Source organism: Arabidopsis lyrata (assembly GCF_000004255.2).
Source record: "Arabidopsis lyrata subsp. lyrata unplaced genomic scaffold ARALYscaffold_3, whole genome shotgun sequence".
NCBI lineage: Eukaryota > Viridiplantae > Streptophyta > Magnoliopsida > Brassicales > Brassicaceae > Arabidopsis > Arabidopsis lyrata.
Genome location: NW_003302553.1, coordinates 8,055,594 through 8,083,045, shown reverse-complemented (window position 1 = coordinate 8,083,045; position 27,452 = coordinate 8,055,594). Strand labels below are relative to the sequence as shown.

The window sequence follows — 27,452 nt, the reverse complement described above, 5'->3', positions numbered from 1 at the left end:
TGTCTCTGCATAGCAACACCAATCAAGTTAGAGCCAAAGGAAACGATGCATAAACCTCAGGCAATGAGCATTACATTCAGTGATCTAATCAGGATGTCTGCCAGAAGTATAAAGATACAAAAGTCGAGCTACATAAGAGAATACTATTTCAGTTCCAAGTGCCATTGTCTCTTCTCCTTGAGTCTTTCATATTTGTTTCCAGGAAATCGGTATTTCAAACGCCCAACAACGTTTCTTCTTTAGGCAAGAGACCAGCGCGGCTGAGTTTGTTGGTAAAACAGCGCATCTGAGAAGTATAGAGATGTATCAGCCTCTCAGATTCAATTCAAGAGAAGAATATAAAAAGAATTCCTTCGCATCCTAATGCATGCCACTAACTATGTTAGTTCTAAGTTCTAACAGTTTCTGCAAATCCAAGCTCCACATACAAGGGTACTAATACCAATCTCAATACTAGGTCAATTACTCGGGTCAGTGAAACTCTAAATTAATGAAGCAAGAATATAAGTTGTTGTTATAGATTGATAGTGCTTTATGACATTACTCAACAAAAGCCTTATCATACTCTCCAAACTGACCCCACAAAAAAACTTGGATGATGTCAACTCACGGTCTCTAAGCTGATGATGTTCTTGAAAAAAATAACCAGGACTAAGGAAATATAAATCAAGATCCAGCAAATTCTCTAGGAACATAATCAAGGATGTAATAATATACGAAACATCAACAAGTTTTTAGCATAACTGATCCGAATTTCTTAATAAACACAACAAGTCAATCAATTTTCCGATCAAGAACTGCAAAGGAAACTAGTGATAATATCATTATACTATGATATGACTAATAAGCCTTGCAAGATAAAGATGGTCACCTTTTCTATCTATGAATATTGAGCATGGATTTAGCCTCAGTCTGCTGCTCAACCAAATCTTCACTAGCATACTTACTAAGCAAATCCATCTTCTTCTTCTCCAATACCATCTTCTCTATCTCCTTCTCATCAGGCAACGGAACATGAACCACAAATTCCCTCTCTTTCTCCTCCTCTCTCTCCCTCTCCATCCTCTCCTCCTCAACCACATCTTCTTCCTCCTCAAACAACACCTCCCTCGCCGCAGCAGCAGCAGCTCCAACACTCACAACCTCACTAGCACCTTTCCTAGCTTCCTTCCTAACCTCATCCAACCTCCGCCACTCCTCCACCGATCTTTTCCTCATCACTCCTTCAGCATTCCTCTCCAATTTCTCCAAAATACCATCCTCATCATCTCTATACCCGTAATAGCTAGCATCTATCCTTTTGTATATATCATACCTCGTCTTACGCTTCCTTAGCTCAGGAGGCTTCTCAAAAAGCTCTCTAACTCCAGGAAGCTTCTTAGCAGCTCCGAAATAACGATAACCAGGACCACGACCACTAGGGTTAGGTACATCGATGATGTTACCTTCAAGATCCGTCATTTTCGCAGAGTGTTTAGAATAATTCGGACCACCTAGCTCAACGATTCGCCTCTCCCAATGATATCTCTCCCTGAGGAGCTTGTTAATCTCGTCGTTCAGATCTCGAAGTCGGTGCTCTCCTAATCCTTCGTTCTGAATCTCAGCCACTTTGCTTCCGATCTCTCTCAGAATTTGTTGTCTCCATTTGTCTGCTTCCGATAGATCTCGACATTCCGATGCAAGGAAAGGTCGACGCTCTTTCGGCTTCTTCTTCTCAGCTTCTTTCTGGGTGATGAACCTGTTGAGCATCGACTGTGCTTTCTCTTCATTACGCGCCATCTTGGATCTTCGGAGGTTACGATTGCACTAGAAAATCTCAAAGGAAAGAAGAGATCGATACTTTTACTTGTCTAGCTTTTTTTCGTGCTTAAACCCTAATTTGCAGGATTGTGAGAGGGAGAGACGCGAGAAAAATGGATTGGGGTTAATTGGATTTCAAGCTCTAATATTTTCCGTAATTAGATAAAAAAACAAAAATTGTTTCAAGTTTTGCGTCCTCTTTTTTAAAGCTAAGGCCCAATGTATTAGCCCAAATATGCTATTTAAGCATCATAAGTGTTGTATCTACTATCTAGATAGGAGGACATTATTAGGGCCCAAGGAAGACTCGTTTCGAGTATTGATTAAACGAGTTATCTTTTTGGAATCGACATGTATAACCAAGTCCAAGTGTGCTTGATAATAAAAAGATGAGACTAATTTGAAATTCGTGCAAATTTGTTATCTCGTGCATCATGTAAAAGGATTAGTAAGCAAAAGGTAACGAAAAGATACACCACCTAATACTAGTTTAGGTGTAAAACTTGAAACAGTAGAATTATCTGACTTTGTGCCAGTTAATGTTCATTTGTGAATGGAAAACATGTAACGCCTCAACCAATTCAGAATCTCGTTTCCAAGTTGAAGATGGAGGTTGCAAAGTACCACTCCAAACACCAAAACAATAAAAATCGTATCTCATACAATACTTATATTAACATTGCAAAGAGTTTCAAGGTTTTTCTTCTGAGTTTTGAAAGAAATTATATCGAACAAAAGGAATAAAGAGGCATCAATTCGATCACTCAGAGCTACAAAACAATGGACTAAAACGCAAAACGAAAGCGGTTTTTTGTTTTGAAACGCAGACGTAAGTAAAACCCAGAGAGTTTGTCACACACAAGTGCATCATAGAAACGAAAACAAAAAGGGAAATGAAACAAACAAATGGAGAAGCAAATTGTAAAAGAAAAAAGAAACTTTGATCCCATTCATAAAAACCCATCTTTTTAAGCCTTGATCTTGAGAGATTAGAAGCATTTTCTGTGAACAATTCCTGGACCTGCCTCATCATACTCAGCCTTGGAGATCCACATCTATAACCAACATATAACAAATAATCAGCATTTGATTTAAATCGGAGAAATCGATAAAAGTTGGTCAATATTTTACCTGCTGGAATGTGCTGAGGGAAGCAAGAATGGAACCACCGATCCAGACACTGTACTTCCTTTCAGGTGGTGCAACGACCTTAATCTTCATGCTGCTTGGTGCAAGTGCTGTGATTTCTTTGCTCATACGGTCTGCAATACCAGAGAACATAGTGGTTCCACCACTGAGCACAATGTTACCGTACAGATCCTTCCTGATATCCACATCACACTTCATGATTGAGTTATAGGTTGTCTCGTGGATTCCAGCAGCTTCCATTCCCACAAACGAGGGCTGGAACAAGACTTCTGGGCATCTGAATCTCTCAGCACCGATCGTGATGACTTGCCCATCGGGTAATTCATAGTTCTTCTCAATGGAAGAGCTGGTCTTTGAGGTCTCCATCTCCTGCTCGTAGTCAACAGCAACAAAGGATAGCTTCTCCTTGATGTCTCTTACAATTTCCCGCTCTGCTGTTGTGGTGAACATGTAACCTCTCTCTGTAAGGATCTTCATGAGGTAATCAGTGAGATCACGACCAGCAAGGTCGAGACGGAGGATGGCATGTGGAAGAGAGAAACCCTCGTAGATTGGCACAGTGTGAGACACACCATCACCAGAATCCAGCACAATACCTGTTCAAGTGAAGAAAATCAGAGCTCAGTTTCAAAATGATCAATGAGTATAATAAACAGAGAAACAAAAAGCCTAAAATGTACTAACCGGTTGTACGACCACTGGCGTACAGGGAGAGAACAGCTTGGATGGCGACATACATAGCGGGAGAGTTAAAGGTCTCAAACATGATTTGAGTCATCTTCTCTCTGTTGGCCTTTGGGTTAAGAGGAGCCTCGGTAAGAAGAACAGGGTGCTCTTCAGGAGCAATACGGAGCTCATTGTAGAAAGTGTGATGCCAGATCTTTTCCATATCATCCCAGTTGCTGACAACACCATGCTCAATAGGATACTTCAAGGTAAGAATACCTCTCTTGGATTGAGCTTCATCACCAACATATGCATCCTTCTGGTTCATCCCAACCATGACACCATGATGTCTTGGCCTACCAACAACACTGGGGAAAACAGCCCTGGGAGCATCATCTCCTGCAAAACCAGCCTTCACCATACCGGTACCATTGTCACAGACGATGGGTTGAATATCATCAGCCTCAGCCATTTTTATGAGCTGCAAACACACAAAAGAGCTGAATACTGTCAAATAAACCCTGATTGAATCAGAAATAGCTTTCTAGATCAACGTATGACACTACAAGATCCTAATGTTTAGAAGAGCACATACTTTTCAGAAGCATCCCTCAATCGATACTCAAACTTCATCTAACCTTAAACAGTGTTAAAATTCAATCTAACTTCAGCAGTTCAGATTTCAATTGACATGTACAAATCATTTCCCAGGTAATTAGAGATTAAACTCAAAGAAATGTAACAATCTGAGCATGGATCTATCCCTATTCAAGATCTAGACAAATTCTGGTAGCTGTAATCGAGCTAAAGATGATCGGTCAACTGAAATCGATTCTAGTAAAACCAAAAGATTTATCGGTTGTTGACAGATCCAAATTCAACGAATTCCAGATCTCAACGAAATTGAGAAAACAAGATCGAGATCCAGCAAATAAAGTAGATCCAGAAAGTTCCTTTTTACCTTGAAAGAAAGATGGAGAAAAGCGGAAGAAGAAGAAGATGAGATTGAGGAAGAAAACAAAGGCGATCTAAAGAGAGCCTGGCTTATCTCACTTTCTCTTAATCTTCTTCCTTCTTTCTCTGTATAGTCGCCGGAGATTCAAAACGGCCGATGAAAGTGAGGACAACGAGACAATTCAAAGCGGAGAGAAAATATATGAATTTATATAGGCGGGTTTATCTCTACAACTTTATTTTCGGCCTTTCAAAAAATAAATAAAAAAATCGACAGAGACGAATCATTTCGACCACAGGTAAAGATAACGTGACCTGGCTGTCAGACAGCCTTTTCTCTCGTGTTAACTAATTTTAAAACTAATTAATCATCTCAGCCGTTGGATTCATCATTGTTTTGCTTTGATGGCTTCATGACTGTGACCTGCTTGCTCGGCCTTAATATGACAGCTCCGATCAAACCGAGTCAATCCAGGCAACGTTAGTCGTCGTCGTGGTTGGCTTGTTCAATTAGATTTCATAAAATTCAACTTAATTTAATTCATTTTCTATTAGAACTGTATCATAATTAATTCGTTTAAGTTGAATATTTATATCAGACCGTGAAAGAAAGTGACTTTCATGATGTCTAATGGATATACAATAATAAGATACAATATTTCATCGTATTCACTATTCACGATTAGTATGTATTAAATAATGGCTACTACTACATCCGAACTCGTCAAAAACGATTGTGAATCAATTATATATATGCTGACACTTGCACACAAAAATTAGTTGTTTAATTTTTTGTCTAACTAATGTTTGGTATAAGTATAATGTTGAGTTAAGATACCAATACATTGAGCCTAGCCATTTTGTCGTGTGCCATATTTCTTCTAGGAATGTCAAAACTTTCCTACATAATGACAACCTACATGAGATTTGTATCAATATATTTGAGATTATAAGTAGTTCTTTCTAAATTTTACTGACGTTACTAATAGCTAGTTTTCTTGGGTCCTAGTCACTTATAGTTTTGGGACTTTTGGCATAGAGCCATGTATTATTTAGCTAGTTTTCTATATATAGTGAAATGTATTTAATTATACGCATATATTATGATTTTATGTATCTGATTCCATCTAGTTATTTAGCTTACAAACTGAACATATGAACGTATATAAGATCAAATCATCATCGGGCTTAGATTAGCAAACTAATCATTCATCATCATAAACTTTTTTTTTATGTTTGTTGAGATTAAATCAAAACTAAAAAGTCAACTTTTTGGTGATCCACGTGAATCGCACGTGCCGGTTACGATCGTACCAGGTGAGAGAGAGAGAGAATGTGAGAAGGTGATGAAGCTGGCACCTACGAAAACGTTGTGTCCATCATTACGAAACTACTACTACTTCTGATTTATACATTGCTACTATTATGATTACATTTAATTCTCTCACTATGAACAATCCCTTTATTATATGCAAAGCAGGCCAGACCACGTTCATGTTTTTTATATTATAAAGTATACATATATATGGCAGGCCACGTTCATATCTTTTGTTGGAGAAAAGTCAATTAAGGTTAGTTTTTCTGGATTTGGTATGTAATTAATAGTTTGCTTGATCCCAGAGATCTAGCTTTTTTCCTCTCAACTTTACTAGTAGTGGTACACCACAATCCACCCATAAAGTTTTATTTCTTTTTTGGAATAATGATTTATATATGACCTATAAATTCAAATCGGCTTAAACCCTACATGCAAATTGCAATAGAAACCAATCGAACAATGGAGTTCCAGAGTTTCGTTGTAATTTTTTTACATGTAGAGAACAAATCTTCAGTAATTAAGAACAACGTGAAAGCAGAAAAATGGTTGGTATATAGTGTCTTTTTAACGTTTAAGTTGATAAATAAAACCACAACATTTGGTCGGAACAATATAAATTGAAAAAAAATAATTGATGGGTTATAAAGAATACATGTGACTTTAAATAATCCATCCATTTTTTTTGTCACCAACAGATATTGTGCCGATTTGAATTTCAGTGATGATACAATAACGACTCTTAACATAATTACTAGATTCATGTATGTTGGTCGGTCCGTCCGAACTTTAGAGACGATATATATAACACAAACAATAATTTTCCATATAACTAACACAAGCATCTGACATCCGTTCAATAAAGTAATATGGAAAATCACTCTACTACATTTCCATTTTATAATGTTTCTTTAAACACAAATTGTAACTATCTTAGACATTAAATAAAATTGAAAATTAAAAAGATAGAAAAAATTGAAAATTAGTAATTCTCTATTTTGAGGATTGACGCAATTTTACATAGTGGCCGATATGCATAGGATCAAAACTTGATAGTAGATAGAGCTAACCAATTCTTTGTTTTTAGGTGAATAAGTTTAAGCTGTAACCATATAAAGATGGATCAACAAACAATGGATTGTCATATACTAGTTAGTTGTACACCGGCAGCTAACGGGTGAATAAATGACTTGATTTTATGTGGAAAATTAAATATGAGATTCCAGTCCATAATGGGCTTTATCAATAGGCCCAAATCTAGGTGACCCGGAATACCTACCTGATCCAGTCGCTTTAGAGTTTAGACTACTGGAAATTGTTGGCGCCAAGGAAGAGGTGATCTTCAGAGTTTCAAGATTTGATTAGTTCCACTGTACTGATTAGTTCCGTCTCTCGAAATATGCCAAAGGTTGTCTATTTAAGGGCAGTACTATTAAATTTACTGCTTTCTCTATTAATTGGTTTCAGTTTGAAATGATTGGTGTTTTGGTCTCATAATGGTACGGAATCTGCAACCTCAATTTGGTAGAATAGATTTTGATATGTGACAGCACCAACCAACACTGGTTGTTAATTTATCGTACCATCATCTTTAGTTTCTATGATTAGTAGTTCAATATTTAAACCACTCATTTTTGTTTGTTTGTTTGTTTGATATCATCTGATTTGACTCTTACGGTGGTTTCATGCTCAGATCCCATTTTACTTTATGCCCTTTGTTCTAGGTGTAACCTATAACGCCGTGGTTTATATCAAAGCCTTGTGGGGTCTTTTGAATTCTTTGTGTCTTAGTTTGTCACGTTTTTTATATTGTCTGATTATCATCACAGAGCCTACTCAATATACTCTAAGGTCTGCTTTGCATTAAACTTATATGATAATCACTAGTAAACAAAGACACTAGTTGCATAGCATGTTTTAATAACCTGAGAATTTCTTAAAGCTGGGAATTCTCTTAGTTGACCAAGTTGGTTGGTTTTGAGTGTCCAAGTTGGTTGGTTTTGAGTGTTTTGCCTTCTCAGCTTCCTTATCTTTGTATTTTGAGTTGTTTATCATTTCATTCACTGACGTGAGTCTAAGATCTTCTATTGGAATGTCATTTACTTTATGGCATTAAAGAGTGAAGTGAAAAAAACAACATGTCTTAATGTTTAAAACTTTACAGTGGAAACGATTACGTTGTTTTGAATATTGAACTGCAGATACTTTGGGATCACGACTAATTCTAATGGTGTGGCAGTACATATATATCGGCTTTTCAAAACATAACTGCACCTAACCCTAGTTGACTGTGTTCAGCTAAAACCGCGTATCAATGATTCCGGTCCTAGCGGTGCTATATGCACGTTTTCTTGTGGTTGATTAGGTGATGAGACAGTCTCACTGCAGCCAGCTATCTTTTTGCAAGTCTGAATGAGACAGTGCCTGCACGTGGGACACGATGAGTGTGAACTGAGCCATTTGTCTATACACCGGACATGGAATCCATGGTGGCACTTTGGCAGAAGCTTGACTCGCTCTCCGGACACAAACTCCGAGAGACATATGGCACACTCTGTATCTAGGCCAGGCAGCTTCAGTTCTGCAGTGTAGCTTACTGTCTGGAAACTCTTCAAGGCTTTTTGTTTGACCCCTGTGTTGGCCAAGCGGACTGAGAGCTCGTCACTAGCTTCAGATGATAATAAATTGGAGTACCTCAGTGCACATCTTATGATAGAATGCAGTCCAAGTGAGCAAACTAGTGCACATAAGAGGACTGATAGAACCATGACAACATTTGCATCAAAGCTCATATGACTTGCGTAGGTGTGTGATGTTTCATGAGCGTCTGCAAACGGGGATGATGCCGTGGTAGGTGGTTGATAAGCTGTATGAAGTAGTAGTCTTCTTGAGTAAAAATCTCCACGAATATCTTGGAAGAGCTCAGTTGGTTTGGTAATGGGAGCAGAAGTTGCGGGCGACATGATAACCTAGTTTGAAGAGTTTGATAGATAGATCTTCTAGGTTTTTGTTGCAGGTTCTATATATAGAGGAAAGGTAAAGGTTTGCATATACTTTCTTACATTTAATGGGAAATTGGTTTAATTGAATTTTCTGAATTATGGTTGGTGGAATATGCTAACAAAATTAGCAAGGTCCTTTAGTGTTTTGTTTTATTTAATTGTCTGCATCTTATATGGATTCTCCACTGAATTTGTATAATCTTTGTGTGCTTTCACATGGAAAATGGGCCCATCATACCATTTGCTGCAATGGTAGTGCCATGTGGCAGTGGCTTTTGCAAATCAAATCATCTAGAATTGCTCACAGGGACCCATGAGCTTTAGCTAGAGCCGCCATGAACTTTCCATCTTTGGGATAGCATTCAGATAATACATCTCTTGAGTCTTGGTTCATGTCACTGGCTCTCTCTGTTCATTCCTACTCATCAAGGCTTCTAATATAAGTTATGTCATAAATGTTTTATGCAAAATAAGTTATGCAGTGACATGTATCTATGCTGATTATGTTTGATTTAGATCTAGAAATTTGCCCATATAAGTTATATTCATCGAAATGGTTTTCTTGGTTTGGTTGGTACAAAATCTATAACATATTCATATGTTAAAGAAAGTTGAGGTTAGTTGCTTCAGTTCTTGTTAACTTATGAATTGAGTTCTTGTTACATCTCAATATCGGTATCTTTTATATTGTAAGCAGGCCCGGCCCACCACACATTTCTAAGAAACATGTGTATTGGGCCTCCTGATTTTTTAAGCTTTTTAGTATAAAATTAGGCCTCAAAAATACTTTTTATTGCAAATAAGAGGCCCCATTTTTTTGAAATATTCAGATTTAGTCTCAAATTTTTAAATTTGATCTATTTGTTATTGCAAAATTAGGCCTCATTTTCCTAAAATTTTAAAATTTGGTCTCAAGTTTTAATTTCTTCTATAAAATCCATCCAAAATTTTTTTTTTTGTATTGGGCCCCATATTATACAGGGCCGGCACTGATTGTAAGGTATTTCGTTGTTTGTGCATCACTTAGATCTAGTGTCTTACAAGAAAAGATAACTTGATAAGTTTTGATTTACATTGGATCACATGTATCCAATTCCTTGGTCACCTCAAACTTCAACTTTTTTGTTTGTTTGTTTCTGTGGTGAATAGTGAAAGATTCATAACTTTTGTGTGGAAAACAGGAATCAAGTCTCGTCCGTAGTAAACCAAAGTATGTTAGCAACCAGAAGGCAAAAAGCCCCTTCCATGAATCCTGTTAAAGGCTACTTTTATCGATAAAGATCACTCTAAATTAGTGTCCAGCTCTGCTCCTTTATCTAAGCCAGTCTCGTACGTATGATTAAAATCATAGCTAAAGCAAATGGTTTATATAATTTCCTTTTGCTTACTTTATAATATATTGTCTTCTACTGCAAATTGCCAGCGCAAACTACATGAATCTAGAATCAAACGTTCTTACTGTGGCACGTATCTAAAGCAAGATTTTTGGATGAAGATGTAATGTTACTTTTAGTCTTATGACTTGGTAATAGTGTAGGTAAGCATTTGTTTGGCGTAGATTTTTATAATTTGGGCAAAGAGTTGATGTTGCAAAGCAGGGGAGATCTATCCTTTCTCACCAGTCTCTCTCTGAAAATTACAGAAAAGCTTTAAGCCTATCTGAAAATGATTCGTCTTTTCTTTTCTTTGTGCCACTAGGTTCCATATAGCTGGTAAGAACATATAGTGGTCTGTTTTTTTATCTCTTCCTGAAAGTGATAAACTTTGCGTTTAGTGCTTTATGTTGCTTGGAATACCATGTGATACTCGTGCATTCTTTGGTTGACATTCTTGCTTTGGTGGTCTTCCTACCTTGTGATTATTAAAGCAAAGGAATATAATAAGCAATAATTAAGTCGTATCAATACTGAATGAGTCGAGATAAGTTGTATTTGGAACACTTTTTCTGGATGCATTTGATTTCGAATGGTTTGGCCGCATTCAATGTGTTTGAAGAGCCATGACAGTAATTTCAGGAGCACACTAATTAAATCTTTTTCTTGTGCTAGAATTTGCAATTCTCTAATATAGAGCTTTTGTCTTTTTTTTTTTTAAATTCTTTGTATGCCGACAGAATTTTTTCCATTTTCTAGTTGCATGGTACTGAATTATCTGAACCTCTAATATCCATTATACTCCAAAAGGTTGAGACATGTATCTTCTTATTGATTTAAGTTTTTAGTCCAGCAAAAGGAAAATTGCACCTACCAATATGTTGAAATTATCTCAGACTATGGTCTATTACAACAGTAAGATTCGATACCATCTCATATCACTCAGATGCATAGTGGACCTATGTTACCTGTAAAACACATTCTTATGTTGTTAACCAATGACACTTTTTTTCTATGCAAAGCCTCATGTGCTATCAAGCTCCCACTTCCTACTCAGGCACTGTAAAATATATATATTTCCGTGCTCTTTATCTATTTCACTCCAATCATAGGTGACTAGGATCTTTAAGATCTATCTGGAGCTCTTTTTGTATATGAAATCTTGTTCCCTTTGAAACTGCAGGATTTCCAAAATCTCACAGTGATATAGAAAAATATTCTCAGCATGCTGGTCATAATTAAATAGTTATTAGTAGCTTACTGAGGATTGTGGATTCAAACTTTATTTAGTATGACTCGGATTTCCTTCAGTTTCAAGATGGAATAAATATCAAGCTGTGTATCTAGTTGATATAGTTATTATTTTCCGCGATTGTTTAGGAGTGACTTAAAGTAAGAGAACACTATGTTGATTTAAATCGTTAGGCTTCAAATTCTCAAGATTTCATTGAATCATATAGATGCTTGGAAATCTAGCCATGTTCGTTTGATTGGATATGGATATGTTTTGTCTCTTATCTTGGTTTTAAAAATTACTACTATATGGATTTTGAGTATGGTAATTGCAGATCACTGCCAATAGAGATGTGGTAGCATAGGTACATATGCCAAAAGACATGTGTTATCACTTTAGCAGCTCCTTGTTATAGAAAAATGATTGATTGTTAAAGTGGAGCTTTCCATTATGATCTTATACCATGTTGGTGTTGCCTGATATCTTAAAATACTATAAGCATTCCTCAAAGTAGCTTTTAGGTTTGACTTCTTCCCACATACTTAGGTGGATTAGTTTGACCTTGTTATGTGTTGGGTCCATTACCCTTTGCAAACACACTGAGTTCATTTCTTTATCATTGCGACGAAGAATCCCTTGTTTATTCTTACCCAGATTACTTACTGTGGGTCGAATGGGGATATAGACGGTGTTAGTCTACCAAGTTGGTGAGTGAGTGAATAGATATGTAACCGATTAGGCCAGACCGAGATCACATTCTGTGGTCTTAGTACTGCTTCTTCATGTACCTTGGTCTTGGTGTCCAGAGCTTCATCAAAACCATTTCTTTTCAGACCTTCAAAAGTAGTTGTTACTAGTTCTACTCTGTGATTGTGATTTGAATATGCAGAGGAATTTTCTGAAAAGCATTTATCAAACTTTTCTTGGCAGATGACGATTTCGATTGTTAGCCTTGGCTGTGAGTATTGCAAAGAAGTAGAGATTCAGATACTGACCAAAACGCAAAGAAAAGTTTGATGAACTTATGATGCCACAGAAAGCTTAAGGTATATTCTCTGTACACTTTGGGCTTTAGGCACAACAAAAGGCAAAAAAAAAAAAAAAATTCTGTTGTGTTTGATTTTGAAATCCTATGGCTAGGGACATAAATTGTGTTTTAAGTCTAAGAAAAGCTATAATCTTGCTGGAGAGCCAAATTTTGCAATTATGATCTCTAGCTGCTTTATCTAAAAGTGGCTACTCTTGCTTCAGGTTCTAGAGGAGCAATTCTGATATCTATGCTCTCCGTTGATGTTGCTGCCACTTGATCAGCTGCATCGCAATCACTTGAGACTTTTTGGCATGTATCAACCAGACAGTGTCTGCATTTCGGACAAGTCATATGTTGCGTAAGCCATTTGTCGATGCAGCGAACGTGGAACCCGTGGTTACACTTGGGAAGCAGACGTAGCTGTTCTCCAGCAACAAAATCAGACAAGCAGATGACACACTCTTCACCAAGCCCTGGCTGGTTAATCTCAGGTGAGTAATTCACAACTGGGAACATCTTGAGAGCTTTCTTCTGGATCCCTTTGTTTACTGATGAATCTCTTGGTGTGGATGGGATAGAGATGGGATCAGAGATCATGAAACTCCGAGAACGTCTGAATGCGCAACGTATTATGTAATGCAACCCGAGGGAGCAGATGATACCGCACAAAAGGATAGAGAGCAGCATGAGAACATTGCCGCTCAAGTTGTTCTTATCAGGTACATGAGCTTGTTGAGCGTTGTGAGCAAATGGGATCTGCTGAAGCAATTTTCTGGAGACGAAACTGTCGATGAAGTGGTCCTGGAAGACTTGAGATGAAGAAGAAGGTAACTGATCTGAAATCATCTTTTACTCTATAAAAAGCTTTAAGGTCAAAAATCTCTCTGTTTTTTTTTTCTTGTGATGTTTTGGTTTGGTTTATTGCCTTGGGTGATTCAAAGTGGTGATTATATATAGCTTGATGATACTTAGTGGGGAATAGGAATATTATATGTAGAGATCACTAAATGTTGGTTTTGGAAACTTCTTTCTCTGAAAATGAAATGAGGAATTAGGGACCCAGAAAGAGCTTATCCAATTCCATGAATCCTTCCTTTGTGTAGAGAGATTGTGCCTCTGACCATATCTTTTCCAATTGCTTTGTAGGGACAATCATTTCGTCCTAGAAATAACTTTCTTACAACAAAAATAAAACTTGAAATGTATTATTATTACTATATAATTCTGATTATAATCAAGAGGACATTTGTTGAGTTGTATCTCTATTATGATGGATTGGCCACACTAGTTATTTGATAGTTGTAAAGCAGTGTGTTGTGTTTTGTTGCTCTCTATAATTCTCTCTGTATTATTGAGCTTTTTTCCCATGTGTCGTGTCGCTTCATTCATAATTCTCTATGTTTTTTAAAACAAGAAACAAAATATATTTGAAAAAGTTTATTTATTTTCCTTTCAGTAAATTACATAATTTTTGGAAATGATTGCAACCAAAGTCACAGAATTTACTACTATATAATATTAATATACACTGTACTTTAGAATAACGGTTACTAATGGTGACAGTAAAAGGATAGATAGGTCTGTGTTGATCTGATAATTGTATTTTTTTTTTTTTTCATTTCTTGGGCTCTTTATTCTTTACCAATGTTCAAGAAAGTGCTAGGCGCTAAGCGGGCGGTGACCCAGTGCCTAGCGCCTAGAACGCTTAATCGGGGCTTAGGCGATTTTTAGGCGGTTTAGACGTTTATAACATAAAATATTATAAATATAATATTATATATAAAATATCTATATAAAACTCAAAATTATGAAATTATAAACAAAAACTAGATAAAACATTTATTTATATTTATATTAAACAATATATGAATATTTTAACTATATATATAAATAAAACTCTTATTAAAATTAAAAAAATATATTAAACAAGAACTATGTGATTTTAGGCGGTCAAAGCGGTTATCTAGGCGTTGCATGATAGTCTAGCGCCTAGTCGGGGCCTAGGCGACCGCCTAGACCACTTTTTAGAACACTGCTCTTTACTGGTAATATACGCAAAATCTTCTTTTGATATTGGAATGATATCTCAAGATCTAAACCAGAAACTTGTCTGCTGCATATATGTGAGCCTTCCTTTGTGGAGTATTATTTAGTTATTTATTCATTTTTTTTTGCTAAAAAAGCAACAATATAAAAGGAGGAAATTAAAAAGAAAAAGAAAAAAATAAAAGGAGAAAACGAAACAGATGTAACCAGCTTAATATCGTCTACTCCACAAACGTTATTGTCTAAATTTTAAGTTTTGTCTTTTTGGTCGACATAATCTTCCCTAACCTTAATCTCTCTGGTCCCGTACGTGTTTACTAGCTTTTAATCATCAATTGTTTTCGTTTCATGATTTTTTTTCTTTTATGTAATTATAAAAGCTCAAACACAATTCTCCAACCTAAGGCCGGGGTCGTCGTCGGCCCATTAATTTTACAATATTTGTTACAAATTTTATCAACATTGATTATTAAGCATATACCATTATATATTCCTCTTAGTTAACAGCAACACATCAAACTTTGAGTTAGTATACATATTTTTTCAAATTAGAAAGGGGCTTTAGTGTGTAAATAACTTTATCATTTGTATATTTTTATGTTGATTTAATTCTAGAGATAAAGACTTGTAGAGATATGGTTGAATTTGTGGTTGTGGACATGGATTAGAGCACCGCCAAAAATCACAAGTGGGATATTTTGCTTTTTAACCCTACTTTTCTATCATTTTTTTTTTTAATAATGCCTCTTTAATTAATTTAATGAGCTATTCATGAGAAACTTATGAGATATAGGTAGGATTCATCATTTATCTCTTTAGTACTTGGTGCATCATGGGAAATATTTTGCATGTCACGTAGTCTAGTGATAAGTTAGTGATTACCCATTAGTCCATTATTAAGATGAATACTAGTTTCCACATCGAAATCAATAATCATAGACTCATAGTAAATACATGCAGCATAAAATATGTTCAGAAGGATTTGTCTTGCTTCATAAAATCGATAATAGAGATATATATTTTTTCAATAGATAGAACGAGAAACATGTTTAAAACATCTATTATTTGGATCCTTAGAGTTGATGTTTGAAACATCACTTTGGCTCAATGGAGGATTATTCTTCAAAGTGATGTTTCTATTACGAATAATCATCCAACTCTAACATCTATTGTGTTCTGGTTTCGAAGAAGTGCGTAACAGAGCCAAAAACTAGCAATTAGCAAACATACAAAATAATTTACAAGGTTACGCGTTGTCAATCAGAGGATTGGAGGCGAATGTGGCTTGTAAGCGCTGTGGAGAAACTGAAGACTCTCTGCACCTTTTCTTTAGGTGTCCTTTTGCAAGGAAAGTCTGGGAATTGGCACCGGTGAACAGGTTACCTCTGGACTCTTGCCTTATCTCTTTTAAAGATCTGCTGGTGGAGTCTAGAAAAAGGCTCACCCTCCCTCCTGTGGGAGTTGGCTTGTCTCCTTTGTACCCTTGGATCCTATGGTTCTTGTGGAAGGCGCGCAATCTTCTTATCTTCGAGGATAGGTTATGTACAGAGGAAGATACAATCCATAAAGCTATTAAGGAAGCTGGGAGTTGGCAGGAGGCAAAGCTGCACGCTCCACCAAAAAAGAAAATCCAGAAGTTGGTGGATAGCGCAGCTGTGCATCAGGATGCCTTGCTTTGCTTCTCAGATGCGGCTTGGAAGTCGGATACTAACATGTGTGGTTTGGGGTGGATTATTGAGAATCCACTTAAGGTTTCTCTGTTTCAGGGATCATCATCACGACCCTATGTGTCCTCTGTTCTAGTAGCGGAGACACTAGCTTTGAAGGCGGCGATCAACGTGGCTTTAGCGCAGGGTGTTTCAAGGCTGGCTTGTTTCTCGGACTGTCAAGAGCTTATGCTTCTTCTCAACGCCGACGGCCATGCAAATGAACTTGACGGCTTATTGGAGGACATCAAGCTCCTTAAGACCAAGTTTACTTCTATTTCTTTTCACTTTGTTCCTCGTATTGAGAATGTTATGGCAGATTCTCTAGCAAAATCTGCCCTGTTATCTTGTAATGTCTCCTCCTTTACTGGAGTTTGAGTTCTGGTTATTTAAGTAAAGTTTTACAAAAAAAAAAAAAAAAAAAAAGCAAACATACAAAATAATTTCGTTTGAAATGGTGGATCGAATAATCCTCCAATTTTAATTTGGAATCTGAAATCGTATATGGGCTTAAATTCAAATTCATATTTAGCTCTCAATCCAATTGGGCTTAAATGTGGTCCAATGAAAATATTTATATATGTTTTAAGTGTGATTTTGACGCATTAGAAATTCTATTCACATATGATGATTTCTACTTACTCTTATCACCAAGAAATACGAACACAGGACGATTAGTCTTACCTGCCGCGTTATTGTGTTAATGTAAATGAGACATATGGGAGACCAAAGCAGTAAATGAAAAAAGAATGGATTTGTTGTGGAACCTTCCGTGATTCCAATTAGGCTCTCACATTGTTGGTCTCTCTTATCTATTCATGTTGTTGTGATTTGGACCATTCAAGAGAACATTTGCGATGTTAAACTGGAGCACACACAAAGAAAACTACTAAAGATTTTGGGATAACTTAGTTTACAATTTACAAAGTTTGACACTTTCTTCTATACGTAATTAATTATCTATTTATATGTAAGAAACTTGTCATTTAAATATAAAATTTTTAACAACTGAAAAATTTTACTCCATCCGTTTCGTTTTAGTTGTCGTTTAAGGTTTTCTCACACAAATTAAGAAAAACATTAAATTTTCTGTTTTACCCTTCATTAATATATATTATAAATTTTTTTATTGGCCAAAACATCAAAATAATAGGGATAATACTAGAATTTTTACCAAACATTTGCATTAAAAACCTAAAACGACAACTATTGCGAAACAAAATTTAAGTCCTAAAACGACAACTAAAACGAAACGGAGGGAGTAACTTTTAACCAAATCTTAAACAGTTTTTCCTTTACAATTCATCTTTTCATGATTTGCTGTTATTTGAAAATCTTATTTTAATTATTTTCTTCTTATTAATTTCTCTATTTTCATTGCATATCTAAATTTCTTTTTTACCAAAAAAAAGAGAGTTGCATATATAAAAAATCAACATATATTATATGTTCACATCTTATGATGCATGTCCAATAACAAAAGAAATAATTTGCACCAATTTCTTTTGTTCAGTTCATCAGTTGCAACAAATCTTCCCCAAAAATATTTAGCTAATTTTAATTAGATTAGCTAACGAGTAATTGTTTTTTTTTTAACATTCGATTTCGATCACATAAATAAACTGGTATATTCCTAACTTCCCTTACCTACGAACTCAAAACGAAGGACCTAGTTCTGGGACCCACTAACAAAGTAAAAATATATATATAATAAATTTGGGAAAAAAAAAAGAAATTGAAAGTATTGAGTGTGTATCGAACGAGTCACGAAGAAGATATCAAATCGTCTCTGGAAAATAAACAAAACTAAGAATTCGAATGAACTAGTATTACTAATCTGATAATGACGAAATAAACTTGCTTGATTTCCTGAAATTTCCCATGGGTTTGATTCAGTTTCGTCTTCCATGGTTTTGAATTCGGAACACTAATTTTTTGTAATCGAAAGTTTTGTCCTTTTTTTTCTTTCTTAAATCTTCGTTAGGGTTCTTTCAATTTTGCCAATAAAATCGAAAAAAAAAAAACAAAAAACAAGAGTGCAGAATAAGTTCGAAGAAGAAGAAGACGAAGTTAAAAGCAGCGACACAAGTCGGTGGTTACTCGATAAGGTAATGATGTTAACTTTTCATGAGTTCGTGAGTTATGTACTGTACTTGCTCTGTTCTGGGTTTTAGGTTTTTAGTTTTTACTCTCTGATTTTTGTTTATTAGATGGATTTGATCATCGACAACTATATTTATGATTCTGGGTTTTTAGTGGAGGTTATGATCGATTTGATCAAATGTGGAATTAATAGGGTTACTGATTTTGAATATGTGGTTTTGAATTTTGATCCCCAGGAACAGTTTTTGATAGAAAGATGTCATCTTCACACAACAGGAGTAACAAAAATTCAGAAGGTGCTAAAGCTGAACAAATCATATTTGAGTTCTTTGCTAAAAGCCTTCACATCATTCTCGAGTCAAGGACTCCTTTTATGTCTTCAAGGAATTTTAGTGGTGACCAGATGATTTGTTCTCCTTCCTCATCTTCTTCCTCTTCCTCCAGTGTCAGGCCTCGCGACAAATGGTTCAATCTAGCTCTTAGGGAATGCCCTGCAGCGTTAGAGAGTTTTGATATCGGGAGGAGAAGCAGTCTTGAGCCTTTGGTTGTTGATGTGGTTCTTGTGGTGAGGCCACTTGTTGGTGATCAGATGAACTTGTCTGGTAAAAGGGAGCTTATCAGGAATTTTTCCGGGAAAGATTATCAGTCGGGTTGGAATTCTGATCAAGATGAATTGGGATGTGAAGCTAAGAACGAGCAGATTATTGAGAGATGGGTGGTGCAGTATGATAATAGGAAGATCAGGGAATCTGTTACTACCAGTAGCAGGAGGTCAAGCAGTAATAAGTTGCAAGTCATGTATAAGAAAGCTACTCTGCTGCTAAGATCATTGTTTGTGATGGTTAGGCTTTTACCTGCTTATAAGATTTTCCGGGAACTTAATTCCTCGGGGCAGATCTTCAAGTTCAAGCTTGTTCCCAGGGTTCCCTCTATTGTTGAGCCATTCACTCGTAGAGAAGAGGCAGAAATGCAGAAGTTTTCTTTCACACCGGTTGAAACTATCTGTGGTAGACTTTGCTTATCGGTTTTATATCGTTCTCTTTCCGATGTCAGTTGCGAACACTCAACTCCTATGTCTCCAACATTTATAACCGATTATGTTGGAAGTCCCTTGGCTGATCCTTTAAAGAGGTTCCCTTCCCTTCCTCTTTCATATGGTTCTCCTCCATTGCTGCCATTTCAAAGGCGGCATAGCTGGAGTTTCGATCGTTACAAAGCATCTCCACCTTCTGTTTCTTGCTCACCATCGCCTACACGCTCGGATTCACATGCATTGGTTTCACATCCTTGCTCCCGTCACCTTCCTCCTCACCCTTCTGATATACCCACTGGTCGTAGGAAGGAATGCTATGCTGAAGGATATCCTCCTTCTCAAGATTTCTCCCCTCCTCCTTCTCCTTCAGCCCCAAAACACGCCGTCCCAAGAGGCATCACGCGTACTGAAAGTGCTCCAGTCAGAATCCCAGCTCCAACTTTCCAGTCCAAAGAAAACGTTGTGGCACCTTCTGGTCATCTGAAATTGTCGAGACACCCTTCGTTGAAGCCTGTGAGAAACTTGGGTCCTGGTGAATCTGGAGGAGCAATAGATAAGGTAAACGTACTCCACATGTCTTATCTTTTATCTGTTTTCTGGATCATGGGACTGAACGAGTTAAACTGTTATTCATTATCCTTCTAGCTGTTTCTTTATGGGAGAGATGACTTTAGAAGAAATTCTGGGGTGAGGCCGTCTTCCAACAGCTCACCGCGGATATCATTTTCCCGGAGTTCCAGTAGATCTTTCCAAGACGATTTTGATGATCCTGATTTCCCTTGCCCATTTGATGTTGAGTATGATGATATCGCAGATCGTAATAGCAGGTATGGTCTTAAAAAACGTACATATCTCATGGTGTCTTTTCCACTTTATCTGCAGCCCAAGCATACAATCTTTTGATTGCTTTCGGTTGTCGTTCTAAGTGGATCTCTGTTATATTTCAAAACCAATTGAGTTTCTAAATAAGTGATTTACTAATCCTGGCCTCTTAAGCTAATCAATTCATTTAAGAAGCTTGTTCATGTTCTTTCTTACTTTGAGCTTTTACAGCCATAAGACCCAAATGGTTACTGTAATGCTTCTGTATCCGTGTAGCTTGGATTAATTTTGGCGTATTCTTGTACTGATCTTATAAAAAGAAGAAAGAGAACTTTGTTTGAATGGTTTGTCTCAGGGCTGACCCAGTTCTTGAGACTTTGTTTTGTAACTGTTTGCAGTAGAAGCTGATTTTGGTTTACTGCCTTATTTCAGACCAGGGTCGTTCGACCACAGAGGAGACATACATGAACCACTCGATTCAAGTGGGTCATACCCGAAGAAGTCCCAAGATGCTGAAGTTGGTGCCCTTGTGAGAATGCTGAAGAAAGCTCCTCCTCTCAGACAAGATGTCTCTGAATCTTCGATACCTGAAATTTGCTGGAACAACAACAACAGCAACAAACCCGCAGGGGCTCACGAGATAGCAGTAGCGTCTATCACAGCCTCGGGGATTACTCTGGCCTCAAAGACAACAGCTGATGCATTGGAAGAGTTGAGGTCTTACAAAGAAATGAAGAATCATTTGTTGCTTAGTCAATCCACATCAAACCCTTCCTCGGTTACTACTTCACCTTTTGAAGTTTGATATTTGATGGTTTCAGAATCTTGACCCATTTTGGGTTTTGGTTTGGTTTTGTGTTTTTTGCAGAATGTGCCTATGTATATAATAATATAAAGCTCTCTCGACTCTTTGGATGATGATGACATTGGTCCATGTAAATAAACATATACCCAAAAAAGAAAAAAATTCTATGTAAATAAATGGTAAACAATGTACAATATATATCAAAAATAAATTCTATAGTATGTAAATAAATGGTAAGCATATGTATATAAAAGAAAAAAATTCTATGTATATAAATGGTAAGCATATGTATAAAAATCATCTTTTGTTGTCAACGATTTATGAAAGCTTTCTACAATTTCATCTTTGGGTTTATAAGTATTTATTTAAACCATTTTTTTTTTTTTTTTCGACAGCAAGTATTTAAACCATTTTCCATATCTAATTTAAGAAATATCTCAGACGAAAATAACAAAATATTAGCAAAGCGATTCGAGAAATTTTTTTTTGAACAACACGGTGTCGTATTTGAGGAAAAAGAAGTTGGTCACCCGTCGGCGAATCTGTGAAGAGTAAAACCCTAATGTAAAGCAGAGAGAACAAACAGTCCAAATCTAATCTCTTTGTCGTCGGAAGGAAGAAGAAGATCAAAATGCCGCTCTACGACTGTATGCTTTTGTTCAAGCCAATAATCAGGAAGGAAGGCCTCATCGATCTCGTTGCGCGCATCGGGAAACACGTTTATAGCAGAAATGGCGTCCTCACCGAGATCAAATCCTTTGGCAAGGTCGAATTGGGTTACGGCATTAGAAAGCTCGACGGAAGACACTACCAGGTATTCAATTTCTTACTGAACCGATGATATGAGTCCGTAGAGTTTGTTTGGATCAGGATTTCTCCAGGCCGATTCAATGCTATTAGAATTAGGGTTTAGGCTGGCCTTTTGTGACCATATCGAAATAGCTTCGTGTTTTGAATATTGCTGATCGATTCTTATGGTTAAAGACTTGACTTGGGGAAATTTTGCAGTCATTGCATATAAATGCTTGCTACGACTATTGGACTGATACTTATTTCGCCCAGATTACTTACACTTAGTTTAACTTTCAGTTGGATTCTTGAAGCAAACTCATCATATTGTTACTAGTCACAAAAGGTTGCTTCTGAGTGATTTTGTCTACCCGATTTTATAAACTCCTGATGAGGATAACAGAACAGCTAGGATTCTAGAATAGTTCCTATCTAAGTCAATTGTTCAAAGAGCTTGATTGTGCTTTGGATCAGTGTGGAGTTTTATTATTAGTTGATGCTTTAACTGTAGAGAGATAAGCAATCGTAGCTTTCGCTTATATATACTCGCACAGATTTCTTCAAACTGTATTTGTTCTTTGAAATTTTGGCTATTGTAGGAATAGAATTTGGGCTACGAAGAAGTAAAACCAGAGACATTTTGTTTCGATCTGCAATAGATGTAGGATTGAGGGTATCAATCAATACAAGCTTTAAACATCAATCTCCTATGTCTCTTTGGTAGAATTTGCAGACAATGAAAATTGAACATGCACCTTTATTAGCTTCTCGCTCACTAATCTGTAGAATCACGGGTTTGCTTAGTAGTTAGTATCATTTTCTGCCTTGGAGCTTTGACATAATCATATCGGGCGAATACTGCAGGGGCAATTGATGCAGATAACAATGATGACAACTCCAAACATGAACAAGGAGCTTCACTACCTCAACAAGGAAGACAAACTGCTGCGCTGGCTCCTAGTTAAACACCGCGACATCAAGATTGGACAATTGGAAAAGGAAGTTAGTCTGACCGAGCCTAACAGACTTACTACTGAGAGCTTATATGATAATTCCTCCTCGGACGAAGATGACGACAACATTCTAGGGTTATCACGATGAGAAAATCATTTTCTTTGAAATGTTTACTCACTACATGGAAGTCTCCTTCAATGGATATGAGTCTTTTTGGTTGCAAGTTGTGGTATGCGTTTTTGCGTAGACAATTAAATTATGTAATAATAATATTTTAGCCTTTTAGGTAAATTGAACTAAATTTCATGTGTTTTATTTTTGTTGTTTTCGCTATTTTCCCAGTGGATATTTCAACTTCAGCAATTGGGTTAATAATCCCGAATCAAGTGCCACATGTATTATTGACACGTCATGTTTGCATGGACAGAGCGTTTCTCTGTTTTTAGGACTTCAAATTTTTTTCATTCTTTTTTTCTAAAAATTAATTTTGGGAAAAGAATAATGAATTTAAAATAGAGGTGGTGGTTCGTAAATTAGCTAAGAACAAACACTTGTTATAATTTCCCGTGTCGCTGCATCTTCTTCTTCATCCATCGATTTTCTCAATTAGGGTTCTGATTTTTCCTCCCATTGTTGTTCTCCTTCTCCCTTTCGTTTCAATTACAGGACAAAGCTTCGTTTCTCCAGGTAGAATCGAAACGTCAGAATCTTATTGATAAAAATCTACGCGATTCTCTTACCTTTTACCGCTTTTTTTGGGAGAGGAAATCTTTTAATCGTGTGTTTTCTATGTTCATTTGAATGTATGCATTGACGTGAATCGGTTTCTCACTTTATCGATATACTCATACATGTAGGTGTTGTTTGGCATTTTTTGTTTATCCTCTCAAAATTATGAAATAGTTCATGCCAATTGTTTATGCCTGTATCGAATGTGGATTTTGACGGAATTCAATCTGAGAAAAAGAGTATTGGATTGGTTTTATAAAAATTATGTCACGCTCCTAAATTTTGTTTTTTTTTGTTGTTTTGTTTTGTTTTTGATGTTGAGGAGTTTCACAAAACATTCCAGCTAAAATCGGATTTAGGGTTGTATTAGCGTGTGAATATCTTGTTGTCCTTGAAATTCTTTTATTGCAAGGTGTTGCACCCAAAAAGAATCTAAGGGTTTCTATGATCTCATTCTGTGATTTTATGGTTTTGTTTTCTGTTGTATACTTTTCAAGGTTTAAGAAAGAATGGAAGGTACAGACGATGCTTGTGCACTTCAAGAGCCTCCTGACCCCGAAGTGCTCGAAGTTGATCCAACTTTTCGATATATACGGGTATGAGGAGGTTCTTTGGAATGCTATTTTTTTCTATTTGTTGAGTAATTGATTGATACTATAAAACCAAGAAAAGAGGGATCTTGTTTACTTTTCAAATGTTTTGGTTTTGAGTAAATATTGTGTGGTGATTTAGATATCTTATGTTGTTAACCAATTAATTGTGGACCTTTCAGTATAAAGAGGTTATTGGAAAAGGCGCATTCAAGACTGTGTATCCTTTTCGGTTTGTTTTGATATATATATATATATTTCTGAGATTAGAATATTCTTGATATCAGAAGCTTCCTAGGAATGTCCTTATATCATGTATTCATGTCAGTGAAGTTGTTTTAAGAGACTCTTTAAGAGAATGAATATATTATTCTGCATCTTTCTTGGTCTGTACCTTAACTCAAGGAAATCAGTTATAAGGCATTCGATGAAGTAGATGGGATTGAAGTCGCTTGGAACCAAGTACGAATAGATGATGTTTTGCAGTCACCGAATTGCCTTGAGAGGCTGTATTCTGAAGTGCGTCTGTTGAAATCATTGAAGCACAATAATATTATTAGGTTCTATAATTCATGGATCGATGATAAGAACAAGACAGTTAACATAATAACTGAGCTATTCACTTCAGGGAGCCTCCGACAGTATGTATCTCCCTTCCTTTTTTTTCCCTTTCTTCTTATTGAGGAGATCACCATTATGGAGTTTAAGCAATCTTTGGTTTCAGCTACCGCAAGAAACACAGGAAGGTGAACATGAAGGCCGTGAAGAATTGGGCGAGGCAGATTTTAATGGGTTTGAGATATCTTCACGGTCAAGAGCCACCGATTATACATCGGGATCTCAAATGCGATAACATTTTTATCAATGGAAACCATGGAGAAGTGAAAATAGGAGATCTTGGTCTAGCCACTGTCATGGAGCAAGCTAACGCCAAAAGTGTGATTGGTATAGTTTCTATTTCCCGCTTGTTGATGTTGCTAAAATATTCACTTTTCTCTGGTTTAATCCAAGAAGAACGGATACAGTTATAGCCATGCTATATTCTTTGTCTGTCACATTTTAATTTGTCTTCTTTTGGGGTCAAATTGTGTGTTACCAACAGGAACCCCGGAGTTTATGGCACCCGAGCTTTACGATGAGAACTACAACGAATTGGCTGATATTTATTCATTTGGGATGTGTATGTTGGAGATGGTGACATTTGAATATCCCTACTGTGAATGCAAAAACTCTGCTCAGATATACAAGAAGGTTTCATCGGTGAGTTAGCAACAAAGACATATATGCCACATCCATAGTTTATTGACAAGATTTTAACCGATTCTTGTTCTTGGTGATTTCAAGGGAATAAAACCTGCTTCACTCTCCAGGGTTAAAGACCCAGAAGTAAAACAGTTTATTGAGAAATGCTTACTTCCTGCATCCGAGAGGCTGTCAGCAAAAGAGCTTTTACTGGACCCTTTTCTGCAACTAAATGGTTTAACAATGAACAATCCTTTGCCGCTTCCCGACATTGTAATGCCCAAAGAAGGCGCATTTGGAGACCGTTGCCTTATGTCTGAAGGCCCTCCTACAACACGGCCTAGTAAAACCTTGTCTATAGATCTCGATGAAGACAGTAACCTGCCTATTGTTACTTTTAGCGACAATTCAGGATCCAGGTGTATTGAGGTTAGACGCGCAAAGAGAGGAAATTTCTTTGTCCTCAAGGGTGAAGAAAATGATGAGCAGTCTGTGTCCCTAATTCTTCGTATAGTAGATGAGAATGGTCAGTTCTTTTATTCATCTCCAGCTAAGATTCATTACTTCTTCGATATGTTCACATTCTGAAACTGTTTCTTGTTGCAGGGCGTGTAAGGAACATTCATTTTCTGTTCTATCAAGAAGGTGACACTGCTTCTAAGGTGTCGAGTGAGATGGTTGAGCAACTCGAGTTAACTGACCAGAACGTCACGTTTATAGCCGAGCTGATTGATATACTACTCGTCAACATGATACCCACCTGGAAAACTGATGTCACAGTCGATCATCTCATCCATTCGCAACTGAATCAGAACTCAAGAAGTCATCATAACGAAGCAAAGCCACAGAAACAAGAGGAGACTACTTTCCATGATGCTTGTGAGTCGGTTAGTCACTCGTGGAACTCAGATTGCCCACGATCAGAAGAGGAAGATAAGCAATGCGTCGATGCCACCAAAGGAGAAAACGGGAGCTCCAATCAAGAAGCAGAAGAAGCAACCGAACCAGTAAGTTTGGAGGAAGAAGAAAGGTTAAGACAGGAACTGGAGGAGATAGAAGCTAAGTATCAGGAAGAGATGAAAGAGATAGCAACGAAAAGAGAAGAAGCCATTATGGAGACAAAGAAAAAGTTGTCTCTCATGAAGCTGAAGTAAAAGCCAAAAAGCTCAAACAAATCAAAGACGCTCTTCGTTAACTTTTTTTCTTAATCTCTGTGTTTAATTTGTTGGTTGGAGAAGAAGAAGAAGCTCTTCACTCCCTGAAAATGTAGAAAGTTTCCTACAGGTTGAAGGGTTTCTTTTTTGATTAATTGAGATTTAATTTGGTCAGTTGTTGCTTATTAGAAACATAAAAATGGATTATGTTAAAATTGTCTATTAACCAAGTGTTGTTCGTAACAAAACTAATCACGCCTTTTCATGTAAATGATCCATCAACGGAGTCGAAAATGTAATAATTATAACAAAACCATTAAGGAGTTAAGAAGCCAAAGAAATCTAACATTAAGTCTTTGAAGAACACAATGCATAACAAAGCAGCATAGAGAACAACATGGCAAAATCATCATGATAACAAATCAGAATCACTGATCTCCAGGAAGTGCCTTGATGATGTCGGAATCACCAGGATCAACGATGCTGAGGCAAGAGACTCGGAAGTATTTACCACAAGCAGTACCCAAATCAACATTGTTACCATTGTAGTGATGAACTCCAACTTTAGCAAGCATGGCATAGTATTCAATCTCTGATCTCCTCAATGGTGGGCAATTGCTAGATATCAATATCAGCTTACCTAAACCACAACAATATCCAACAATTATTCTACGGAAATACGAGGAAGACGACCAACACTATAGTGATTCGATGAAGAAAGATTTTAAATTATACCTTTGGAGCTGCGAAGGGATTTGAGAACAGATTTGTATCCGAGAGTGTACTTTCCACTCTTCATCACAAGAGCTAATCTGCTGTTGATTCCCTCATGGGACTTCTTCGTCTTCTTCGCCGCAACCATTTTCGCCGCCGGGAAGATTCAGATCGCCGGATTACAAGCAAGAGTTTTTCGAGCTCAAGCAGAAGCTTTGGGGCGGCGTAAAATGAGAGCTTTA

The 27,452-nt window shown here is 36.8% G+C and overlaps 8 protein-coding genes across 10 annotated transcripts; 3 read left to right on the top strand and 5 right to left on the bottom strand.

The window, feature by feature from the left end:
• Window positions 1–27: 27 nt before the first annotated feature.
• Window positions 28–1,934, bottom strand: LOC9319218 (pre-mRNA-splicing factor ISY1 homolog). The gene is made up of 2 exons (XM_021031846.1): window positions 872–1,934; window positions 28–286 (listed from the first exon to the last, which is right to left on the bottom strand). Exon 1 carries the CDS (start codon window positions 1,777–1,779, stop codon window positions 877–879), a length of 903 nt encoding a protein of 300 aa, XP_020887505.1. The 5' UTR covers window positions 1,780–1,934; the 3' UTR covers window positions 28–286; window positions 872–876.
• Window positions 1,935–2,444: 510 nt separating this feature from the next.
• LOC9319217 (actin-2) lies at window positions 2,445–4,950 on the bottom strand. Of its 2 annotated transcripts, XM_021031845.1 has the most exons (4): window positions 4,577–4,950; window positions 3,634–4,096; window positions 2,932–3,545; window positions 2,445–2,855 (listed from the first exon to the last, which is right to left on the bottom strand). In XM_021031845.1, the coding sequence occupies exons 2-4, from the start codon at window positions 4,085–4,087 to the stop codon at window positions 2,790–2,792; spliced, it is 1,134 nt and encodes a 377-aa protein (XP_020887504.1). In that variant the 5' UTR covers window positions 4,088–4,096; window positions 4,577–4,950; the 3' UTR covers window positions 2,445–2,789. The 2 variants fall into 2 exon arrangements, with proteins under 2 accessions (XP_020887504.1, XP_002883150.1); XM_002883104.2 differs by lacking the exon at window positions 4,577–4,950 and having other exon boundaries at window positions 3,634–4,115.
• A 3,054-nt stretch (window positions 4,951–8,004) lies between these two features.
• On the bottom strand, window positions 8,005–8,937 carry LOC9319216 (RING-H2 finger protein ATL78). Its single transcript, XM_021031847.1, has one exon. The coding sequence runs from the start codon at window positions 8,845–8,847 to the stop codon at window positions 8,179–8,181; it is 669 nt and encodes a 222-aa protein (XP_020887506.1). The 5' UTR covers window positions 8,848–8,937; the 3' UTR covers window positions 8,005–8,178.
• Window positions 8,938–12,481: 3,544 nt separating this feature from the next.
• LOC9321346 (RING-H2 finger protein ATL77) lies at window positions 12,482–13,882 on the bottom strand. Its single transcript, XM_002883102.2, has one exon. It carries the CDS (start codon window positions 13,367–13,369, stop codon window positions 12,716–12,718), a length of 654 nt encoding a protein of 217 aa, XP_002883148.1. The 5' UTR covers window positions 13,370–13,882; the 3' UTR covers window positions 12,482–12,715.
• A 4,134-nt stretch (window positions 13,883–18,016) lies between these two features.
• Window positions 18,017–21,232, top strand: LOC9321345 (autophagy-related protein 13b). Of its 2 annotated transcripts, none has more exons than XM_002885233.2 (4): window positions 18,017–18,383; window positions 18,615–19,969; window positions 20,057–20,238; window positions 20,666–21,232. In XM_002885233.2, the coding sequence occupies exons 2-4, from the start codon at window positions 18,635–18,637 to the stop codon at window positions 21,036–21,038; spliced, it is 1,890 nt and encodes a 629-aa protein (XP_002885279.1). In that variant the 5' UTR covers window positions 18,017–18,383; window positions 18,615–18,634; the 3' UTR covers window positions 21,039–21,232. The 2 variants fall into 2 exon arrangements, with proteins under 2 accessions (XP_002885279.1, XP_020888359.1); XM_021032700.1 differs by lacking the exon at window positions 18,017–18,383 and having other exon boundaries at window positions 18,615–18,674; window positions 18,823–19,969.
• Window positions 21,233–21,526: 294 nt separating this feature from the next.
• On the top strand, window positions 21,527–23,163 carry LOC9321344. Its single transcript, XM_002885232.2, has 2 exons — window positions 21,527–21,852; window positions 22,692–23,163. The coding sequence occupies exons 1-2, from the start codon at window positions 21,670–21,672 to the stop codon at window positions 22,926–22,928; spliced, it is 420 nt and encodes a 139-aa protein (XP_002885278.1). The 5' UTR covers window positions 21,527–21,669; the 3' UTR covers window positions 22,929–23,163.
• Window positions 23,164–23,290: 127 nt separating this feature from the next.
• On the top strand, window positions 23,291–26,670 carry LOC9319215 (probable serine/threonine-protein kinase WNK6). The gene is made up of 8 exons (XM_021030599.1): window positions 23,291–23,468; window positions 24,008–24,106; window positions 24,283–24,320; window positions 24,514–24,741; window positions 24,825–25,045; window positions 25,203–25,360; window positions 25,445–25,868; window positions 25,949–26,670. The coding sequence occupies exons 2-8, from the start codon at window positions 24,020–24,022 to the stop codon at window positions 26,494–26,496; spliced, it is 1,704 nt and encodes a 567-aa protein (XP_020886258.1). The 5' UTR covers window positions 23,291–23,468; window positions 24,008–24,019; the 3' UTR covers window positions 26,497–26,670.
• Window positions 26,671–26,780: 110 nt separating this feature from the next.
• Window positions 26,781–27,439, bottom strand: LOC9321343 (putative 60S ribosomal protein L30-1). The gene is made up of 2 exons (XM_002883101.2): window positions 27,232–27,439; window positions 26,781–27,136 (listed from the first exon to the last, which is right to left on the bottom strand). The coding sequence occupies exons 1-2, from the start codon at window positions 27,356–27,358 to the stop codon at window positions 26,925–26,927; spliced, it is 339 nt and encodes a 112-aa protein (XP_002883147.1). The 5' UTR covers window positions 27,359–27,439; the 3' UTR covers window positions 26,781–26,924.
• Window positions 27,440–27,452: the final 13 nt, after the last annotated feature.

Coding starts and splice junctions, on each gene's coding strand:
- LOC9319218 (XM_021031846.1), bottom strand. CDS start 1,779: ATGGCGCGTAATGAAGAGAAAGCACAGTCGATGCTCAACAGGTTCATC.
- LOC9319217 (XM_021031845.1), bottom strand. CDS start 4,087: ATGGCTGAGGCTGATGATATTCAACCCATCGTCTGTGACAATGGTACC. Junction 3,546..3,633: donor CGCCAGTGGTCGTACAACCG/GTTAGTACATTT, acceptor TCACTTGAACAG/GTATTGTGCTGGATTCTGGT. Junction 2,856..2,931: donor CCCTCAGCACATTCCAGCAG/GTAAAATATTGA, acceptor TGTTGGTTATAG/ATGTGGATCTCCAAGGCTGA.
- LOC9319216 (XM_021031847.1), bottom strand. CDS start 8,847: ATGTCGCCCGCAACTTCTGCTCCCATTACCAAACCAACTGAGCTCTTC.
- LOC9321346 (XM_002883102.2), bottom strand. CDS start 13,369: ATGATTTCAGATCAGTTACCTTCTTCTTCATCTCAAGTCTTCCAGGAC.
- LOC9321345 (XM_002885233.2), top strand. CDS start 18,635: ATGTCATCTTCACACAACAGGAGTAACAAAAATTCAGAAGGTGCTAAA. Junction 19,970..20,056: donor CTGGAGGAGCAATAGATAAG/GTAAACGTACTC, acceptor TTATCCTTCTAG/CTGTTTCTTTATGGGAGAGA. Junction 20,239..20,665: donor ATCGCAGATCGTAATAGCAG/GTATGGTCTTAA, acceptor GCCTTATTTCAG/ACCAGGGTCGTTCGACCACA.
- LOC9321344 (XM_002885232.2), top strand. CDS start 21,670: ATGCCGCTCTACGACTGTATGCTTTTGTTCAAGCCAATAATCAGGAAG. Junction 21,853..22,691: donor TCGACGGAAGACACTACCAG/GTATTCAATTTC, acceptor CGAATACTGCAG/GGGCAATTGATGCAGATAAC.
- LOC9319215 (XM_021030599.1), top strand. CDS start 24,020: ATGGAAGGTACAGACGATGCTTGTGCACTTCAAGAGCCTCCTGACCCC. Junction 24,107..24,282: donor CAACTTTTCGATATATACGG/GTATGAGGAGGT, acceptor TGGACCTTTCAG/TATAAAGAGGTTATTGGAAA. Junction 25,046..25,202: donor TAACGCCAAAAGTGTGATTG/GTATAGTTTCTA, acceptor TGTTACCAACAG/GAACCCCGGAGTTTATGGCA.
- LOC9321343 (XM_002883101.2), bottom strand. CDS start 27,358: ATGGTTGCGGCGAAGAAGACGAAGAAGTCCCATGAGGGAATCAACAGC. Junction 27,137..27,231: donor ATCCCTTCGCAGCTCCAAAG/GTATAATTTAAA, acceptor GTTGTGGTTTAG/GTAAGCTGATATTGATATCT.